Genomic DNA, 7,725 nt, shown 5'->3' with positions numbered 1-7,725 from the left:
TAAAGAGTCATAAAAGTTTATTATATGAAAGAAATAACATGGCTTCTGTACATCTATTTACAGAACACAGACACTTATTTACAGTGAGATGGAGGCCTTGGTGTGGGTGAGGGACAGACGGAGAGTGAGGAGGCGTGAGCAGCCTGCCTCCCATGGCTGGAAAACAGGGAACCCCAGCAGGAAGGGGAGCAGCAAAAGCTGATGGGGGAACCGGCGTTCCTGTTCTTCCTCAACGGAGACCTGGTGAGCGTGTAGCAGGTGGGATGGAACCCAGGGTCCACACAGGACCCTGGAGCTGCAAGGGAGATGCTTGAGTTGAACCCAGAACATTCTTGGGTTGATCACAGTGTCCTTGGGGTGCTCTGGGGAAAGGTCTGTGCCCCTCTGCCCCTGACGCTGTCCGCAGCTGCAGAGGGGAAACGTCCCTGGGATCACAGCTCGCTGGAGCGGACGGCAGGCTCCAGCTTGTGGGACAGGGCAGTGAGGACCTTGTCGAACTTCTCATAGCGCCGGGCCTGACTGCTGCTGGCACCTTGACTGCCCCAGAGGAGGCGCATCTGGAACTCCGTGCTGAACACCTCCAGGAGCTCCGGCCGGGCCTGGAACCCTGCAGTAGTGGGGCATAGGGTCAGGCCAGAGGCTGGGGTTCCTGTCCAGAGCCCTAGCATTCTTCAGGGCCCCCCTGTTAGGGACCTCCCCTCAACTCCACCAGGGATCCAACAAGGTTTGTGAATCAACATGACCCTGTAGTTTAGCATCTTTGTCCTGTTATTTGCAGTGTATAATTTAAAAATGACTAGACCATAAAATACTAATGTTAAATATGTTTGCAGATTTTTGGTGATTTTTTTTCATATTTTTCTGTTAAGTTCCAAATTATTTCCTAAGAAACATACATAAATTTTAGGCCAGGCGCGGTGGCTCACACCTGTAATCCCAGCACTTTGGGAGGCTGAGGCAGGCGGATCACCTGAGCTCGGGAGTTCAAGACCAGCCTGCCCAACATGGTGGAACCCCGCCTCTACTAAAAGTACAAAAAATTAGCCAGGTATGGTGGCCCATGCCTGCAATTGCAGTTACTCAGGAGGCTGAGGCAGGAGATTCCCTTGAACCTGGAAGGTGGAGGTTGCAGTGAGCTGAGATTGTGCCACTGTACTCCAGCGTGGGTGACAGTGTAAGACTCCATCTCAAAAAGAAAAGAAAAGAAAAGAAACGACATGAGAGGAAGGGGTCAGGGAGACAGGGCAGGACAGAGGAGTGCAGAAATATGAATGGATGCCTTGGAGGAAAGGGAAACAGTGAGGCAGGTGGAGGGAGGCCCAGGCCTGGAAGCCCCCGAAGATGCCACCCGCCACTCACCCTGCAGCTTGACCTCAGCATTGGTGTGGTACAGGCCTCCGTGGTGTGCCACTGTCCGGGCAGCCTCCAGGTGGGCCAGCACCACCTCCACGCCATGCTCCGTGCTGCCCCAGGGCTCAGGGCCCTCGGGTGGGGCCGAGTCACACTCCAGCAGGGTGATGAGGGGCAGCACATGAGGAAACGTGGTGTTGCTCAGCGGTGGGCCTTCTGCAGCGAGAAAGGCAGCAGGCACTTAGAGATCCTGTAGTGCCCACCATCCACTGCAGTCCCGGAAGCCAAGGTGCAGGAGGGAACCAGCCTGGCTGAGGTCCCAGAGAAAGCCTCAAGGGCTTCTGACTCCTGGGACAAACCCTTCCTTTCGGATTCCCCCAACTGAACCCACTGCAGCTCTGGCCCAGCCCCAAGGGCTGAGCCTGGATGTGAAGAAGGCTGACACAGCCGCCAGCAGGGACAGTGAGCTCAGGGAAAGTAGCTTGCACAGAGCTCAGCCAGGCTCTCATCACTGTCCATGCTGGGACCCCAGGGAGGGCTGCAACCTGTCCAAGGTCACACAACAAGAAAGTACCTTTGCCCTCGTTGAGGCTCTTGAGAAAAGGCTTGAGCTTCTTCTCGTACAGGATGGCACCCTCCGTGTGTCGCTGCCGCAGGGTCACCCATGTCTGCTCCAGTCGAGAAATCTGGGGAGGCCAAACTGTGAGAGACCAGCCAGGCAGAGGGTCTGCAGGGGCCACCCTGCTGCCCTGCTGAGTGGACACCCAGATGTGGGATCATTATTATTATTATGGCCATCCTTCGTGTACTAGGGACAGTGATGACTGCTTTTCATGCCTACCATGAAGCTCTCACAAAAACCCATTTTACAGATTAGGGAACTAAGATTCAAGAGAGGGGAATGACTTGCCTAAGGTTATTCTAAAAAAAAGTGGCAGAGCTGGGAGTTGAACCCAGGACACTGCCTCTGGGACCTTGTTGTCCTTATTTATTTATTTATTTATTTATTTATTGAGATGGAGTCTCGTTCTGTCACCCAGGCTGGAGTGCAGTGGCGCAATCTCGGCTCACTGCAACCTCCACCTCCTGGGTTCACGCGATTCTCCTGCCTCAGCCTTCTGAGTAGCTGAGACTACAGACATGCACCACCACATCTGGCTAATTTTTCTGTATTTTTAGTAGAGACGGGTGTCACCATGTTGCTCAGACTGGTCTTGAACTCCTGACCTCGGGTGATCTGCCCTCCCTCCTCAGCCTCCCAAAGTGCTGGAATTACCAGCATAAGCCACCGCGCCTGGCCGTTGTTCTTATTTATTAGGCATAGGAGAGGCAGGCTCAGCTCTGAAGTCAGCCAGACCTGGTTCAAGTCCTAATTCTTTCAGCCTCTGACTGTGTGACCTTAGGCAAGGACTATGCTGTCTCAAACACTCCATTTGTAAAATGTGGACGCTGAAGGCACCTACTTCATGAGATGGTTCTGAGGAATCGGTGCTGGTTAAGTACTTAGTATACCACCTAGCCTATAGGAAATACTCACTAAATGGTTGCCACGTTATTCTTTTTTTTTTTTTTTTTTTGAGACAGAGTCTCACTCTGTTGCCCAGGGTGGAGTGCAGAAGCGTGATCTCGGCTCACTGAAACCTCCGCCTCCCTGGTTCAAGCAATTCCCCTGCCTCAGCCTCCTGAGCAGCTGGGATTACAGGCGCGCATCACCACGCCCGGCTAATTTTTTGTACTTTTTAGTAGAAACGGGGTTTCACCATATTGGCCAGGCTGATCTTGAACTCCTGACCTCGTGATCCGCCAGCCTCAGCCTCCCAAAGTGCTGGGATTATAGGCATGAGCCACGGCGCCCGGCCTATTCTTATTCTTTAAACTCATATAATGCTCCTCATTCGTTTTATTTTACAAGCGAGGAAACTGAGGCCCAGAGAAGGGGAAGAACTTGCTGTGGGTCGGCACTTGCAGAACTCAGTTCTCCCACGTACTCTCTCACCAATGGTGCCTAGAAACTCCCAAGCTCCTCCTGATTCCATACACAGCCATCCCAAAGGCACCCCAGGGCTCTTCCAGACAGTCTACCGGATGCCGGCTCTGCACGGCTCTCAGTACCTGGGCCATGTCCAGGGCACCCATGACCGCCGCGAAGCTGAACATGTTGCCCATAGTCCCCTGCAGCTCTGCTGCCAGCTGAATGGTCTTGTGCAGCAGTGCTGCCCGCTCCTCCGCAGAGCCAGTGCAGCCCAGGATGTCCACGGCCAGCATGATGGACATGGTGTGGAACCTGTCAGAGCGGCGGGGTAAGAGGCGGCGGGTTCAGGGACCGGGGTGAGGGGTGCAGGCCTGGGGCGCTGCCTGTCGTTGGGCCGGGAGGGGCGGAGGGCGGAGCCAATGTGAGAGGTTGTTAGGGTCAATAGGACAAGGGGGCGGGGCCAGAGCGTGGAAAACAAGGCCCCAGGCTTCTGATTGGTCAGCATAAGTCAGGGGCAGGGCCAGAGCTGTGGGTGCGTCATGCAGAGCAGTTTTTTGTTTTTGTTTGTTTGTTTTTTGAGACAGAGTCTCGCTCGTCGCCCAGTCTGGAGTGCAGTGGCTCCATCCCGGCTAACTGCAACCTCCACTTCCTGGGCTTAAGCGATTCTCCTGCCTCAGCCTCAAGAGTAGCTGGGATTACAGACGCGCGCCACCACGCCCTGCTAATTTTTAGTAGAGACGGGGTTTCGCCATGTTGGCCAGGTTGGTCTCGAACTCCTGACCTCAGGTGATCTGCCCGCCTCGGCCTCCCAAAATGCTGGGATTACAGGTTTGAGCCACCGCGCCCGGCCACGCAGAGCAGTTTTAAGAATGAACAAGGAGGACCCCGAGATGATAGGCGAGGCCAGGCTGATGGTCAAGGGGATGATTGGTAAAGGGGATGCGAAAGGAAGGCGAATGCCGAGATACAGGATTCAGTCTTTGGGAAATCAGCTTGCTTAGAGCGGGTTATCAGGGGTTGCGATTGGTCAATGGGATGGGAGGCGTGGCCAGAGCCCTGGGAGCCTAGCTGAGGCTGTGATTGGCCAACCCGCCCTGTCCAGCGGGCAGTGTGGTAGCCGCCCCGGGTGCCGGTGCAGTCTCACCTTTCCAGCAGGTCTAGGCGTAGTTGCCGGCCATGGGGGAGGGTGAGCAGTTCCATGCCCCAGCGGACTCCCATTAGGGTCTGCATCTCCTTGGTAACGCCCAGTATCCTAGCAACCTGCAAAGACGCCCAGAGGGCTGATTAATATCCTGTCAGGGCTGGCCCCAGCCATCTGGGAGTCAGAGAGCTTTATCTAAGTGGGTAGCCTGGTTGGAAGGCGGAGTTTGAATTCCAGTTCCACCGCTAACCCTCTGATATGGAGCAAATGACTCTGCCTTTCTCAACGAGCCTCAGTTTCCCCATCTGTGAAGTGAGAATTAATAGGAAAATGCCCAGAGGTGCCTGGCATATTAAATATTCAGTTAAGGTCGGCCGGGCGGGGTGGCTCATGCCTGTAATGCCAGCACTTTGGGAGGCCGACGTGGGCAGATCGCCTGAGATCAGGAGTTCGTGACCAGCCTGGCCAACATGGCGAAACCCCATCTCTACCAAAAATTCAAAAATTAGCCGGGTACAGTGGCGTGTACCTGTAGTCCAGCTACTCGGGAGGCTGGGGCAGGAGAATCGCTTGAACCCAGGAGGCAGAGGTTGCAGTGAGCCGAGATCACGCCACTGCACTCCAGCCTGGGTGACAGAATGAGACTCCATCACAAAAAATAAAAATAAAATAAATAAATAAATATTCAGTTAAGGTTAAGAGCCGGATACTTGTCCATTGCAGAGGGAAACCCTGAAGCCCGGGCAGGGAATGGGCTTGCCCAAGGTCACACACTGGGCCTAGAACCTGGGTCCTCCCTGCCACCCTGGACTCTTCATGGAGCAACATCTCTGCCTTGACTCTTTTCTTGCTTCCCGCGCTCTGAGGCCAGTATAACCCGATGATCCGTTTCTCCCAAGAAAGGAGAAACTGAGGCACAGAGAGAACTGGGGTCTTCAGATGTTCAATGATTCAACACAGCTAAGGCCCGGGCATTGACAACTTATGGGCCGAGGAGGTAATGATTTCTGCTTATTTGTCCACTAGGTGGGGTGGGGGCGGAGAGTTGGGCCTTTTCTAGTCCCAGGACAAGCTGGCTAACCCTCAAGAGGTTCTATGGCACACTACAGAAGTGTCCCCAAGTGCCTCAGGGAGCCAGAGACCACCGGGTTTCAGGTCTGCCCAGTTGTAGCCAAACTGACATCTGGAGGAAGCAAGGATATCTTGTGTGTGTGTGTGTGTGTGTTTTTGAATAGTGTTGTTCTGTTGCCCAGGCTGGAGTGCACTGGTGCGATCTCGGCTCACTGCAACCTCCACCTCCCAGGTTCAAGTGATTCTCCTGCCTCAGCCTTCCAAGTAGCTGGGATTACAGGTGCCCACGACGACACCTAGCTAATTTTTGTATTTTTAGTAGAGATGGGGTTTCCCATGTTGGCCTGGCTGGTCTTGAACTCCTCACCTCAGGTGATCCGCCCGCCTTGGCCTCCTGAAGTGCTGGGATTCAGGCATGAGCAACCACCCCCGGCCTTATGTGCTTTTTAAAAGGAGAAACTGGAGGCCCAGTGAGGCTAAATGACCAGCCCAGAGTCACAGAGCAGGCAAAGGACAGCCATGGAGCTAGAATCCAGGCCCACCTGTTGTACTTGGGGAATCTGGAAGCCAGTTTCTCACTGCCCTGCCCCATAGAACAGAGATGCTCCCTCCATCCCAGTGCACAGCCAGCACCTACCAGGCAGTCCACCTTGGTGACATGCCGGGCCAGCGTCCGGGCATCCACCTCTGCCAGCAGCTCCTTGACCTTGCGCAGAAGGCCCACCTCCAGCGGTCGGTTATCCCTGGGGATCAGTAGTGACTGGAAGGTGGCCGGGTTGAAGGAAGAAGTGACTTCCACGATGGGGACTGTGAAGGTCTTGCCCCAGTCCTCCTCGGGGGCCCCATTTTCTGACAGTTCCTTTAGCCTCTCCCCATAGCTCCTGGCCTGCCGGCTGGAGGCCTCAGCTGCTGCCCACTCTCGGCTGCCACGCACGGGAGGCTGGAGCTGGCAGTAGTGGCCAGAGTCCGGGTCACTGTAGCTGCTGAGTGATGGTGACGGGGAGGTCTTGCAGAGGGTGTGGGAGGGGCTGGTGTGGGGGCCCTTGTCTGACTCCCCATGGGTCTTTGGGGCACTTCCGGGACACAGCTGGGGCTCACTGGAACGGCGGGTGACAGGGGAGGCAGGCAGTGCTGTGGTAGAAGGGGCTGCAGGGGCGGCATGGACACGGGTTACTGCAGAAAGAGAGAGAGGCCCCGTTATGGCAGCTCCCCACCAAAGTGAGATTCCCGCACCCCTTCCCAAAGAGCGGGCTCCCTCACTCCTTGTAGGGAGTACAGAGGTTATGTCCCCACCTCCCTGCATCACCAGAGACCAGGGCTGACTCTGGCAAGTGGACCAGCCCAGGTGATGCTCTGAAATCACCAGGACCCAGGAGTTTGCATGGCCCCACCCTGAGGCTGCTGCAGCCTTGGGGACCCACTGCTTGGAGGAGCTTCAGTGATCCAGGGAAGCTGAGTACCTGCTGCAGTTTCTTGTGCCACATGCGATTGTTTCTCAACGAATTAGCAATAATTATTTCCTTTTTTTTTTTTTTTTGAGTCAGTGTCTCGTTCTGTTGCCCAGGTTGAAGTGCAGTGGCGCCATCTAGGCTCACTGCAACCTCCACCTCCTGGGTTTAAGCAATTCTTCAATTCTTGACCCTCAGCCTCCCGAATAACTGGGATTACAGTCATGTGCCACAATGCCCAGCTAATTTTTTTTTTTTTTTTTTGAGTCAGTCTCACTCCGTTGCCTAGGCTGGAGTGCAATGGCACGATCTCAGCTCATTGCAAACCCCGCCTCCCAGGTTCAAGCAATTCTTGTGCCTCAGCCTCCAGAGTAGCTGGGATTACAGATGTGTGCCACCGCGCCCAGCCTGAATTAGCAATAATGATTTGTTGCTATACATTGTGTGCCCAGGAGCTGGCGACATGCTGGAGACATAACCACAGTAAAACCATCATCAAACCTCAAAGACGATATTTACTGAGCTCTTAGTGCCTGCAAGACCGTTCTTTGTACCTCAGTCTATTTAACCCTTTCAATGTCCTATGAAGTAAGTACTTTTATAATCCTTATTCTACAGATGAGAAAAGTGAAGCTCGGCCGGGCGCAGTGGCTCACGCCTGTAATCCCAGCACTCTGGGAGGCCAAGGCGGGCGGATCACAAGGTCAAGAGATTGAGATCATCCTGGCTAACACGGTGAAACC

General features: G+C 54.5%; 1 protein-coding gene across 4 annotated transcripts in view; it reads right to left on the bottom strand.

The window, feature by feature from the left end:
- The window catches only part of SH2D3C (SH2 domain containing 3C), a 42,281-nt gene continuing 34,556 nt past the window's right edge, over nt 1–7,725 (bottom strand). For all 4 annotated transcript variants that reach the window (XM_011931331.1, XM_011931332.1, XM_011931334.1 and 1 more), the window contains 6 exons: nt 6,172–6,707; nt 4,467–4,582; nt 3,463–3,634; nt 1,925–2,036; nt 1,360–1,566; nt 1–607 (listed from right to left, as the gene is read on the bottom strand). In XM_011931331.1, the coding sequence (XP_011786721.1) occupies nt 432–607; nt 1,360–1,566; nt 1,925–2,036; nt 3,463–3,634; nt 4,467–4,582; nt 6,172–6,707 (1,319 nt within the window). In that variant the 3' untranslated portion in view covers nt 1–431. The remainder of the gene's footprint in view (nt 608–1,359; nt 1,567–1,924; nt 2,037–3,462; nt 3,635–4,466; nt 4,583–6,171; nt 6,708–7,725) is intronic.

Source organism: Colobus angolensis, unplaced genomic scaffold, assembly GCF_000951035.1.
Source record: "Colobus angolensis palliatus isolate OR3802 unplaced genomic scaffold, Cang.pa_1.0 Scaffold9, whole genome shotgun sequence".
NCBI classification, from domain to species: Eukaryota; Metazoa; Chordata; class Mammalia; order Primates; family Cercopithecidae; genus Colobus; species Colobus angolensis.
Note: the sequence above shows the minus strand (reverse complement) of the source record. Positions and strands in the feature narration are given on the sequence as shown.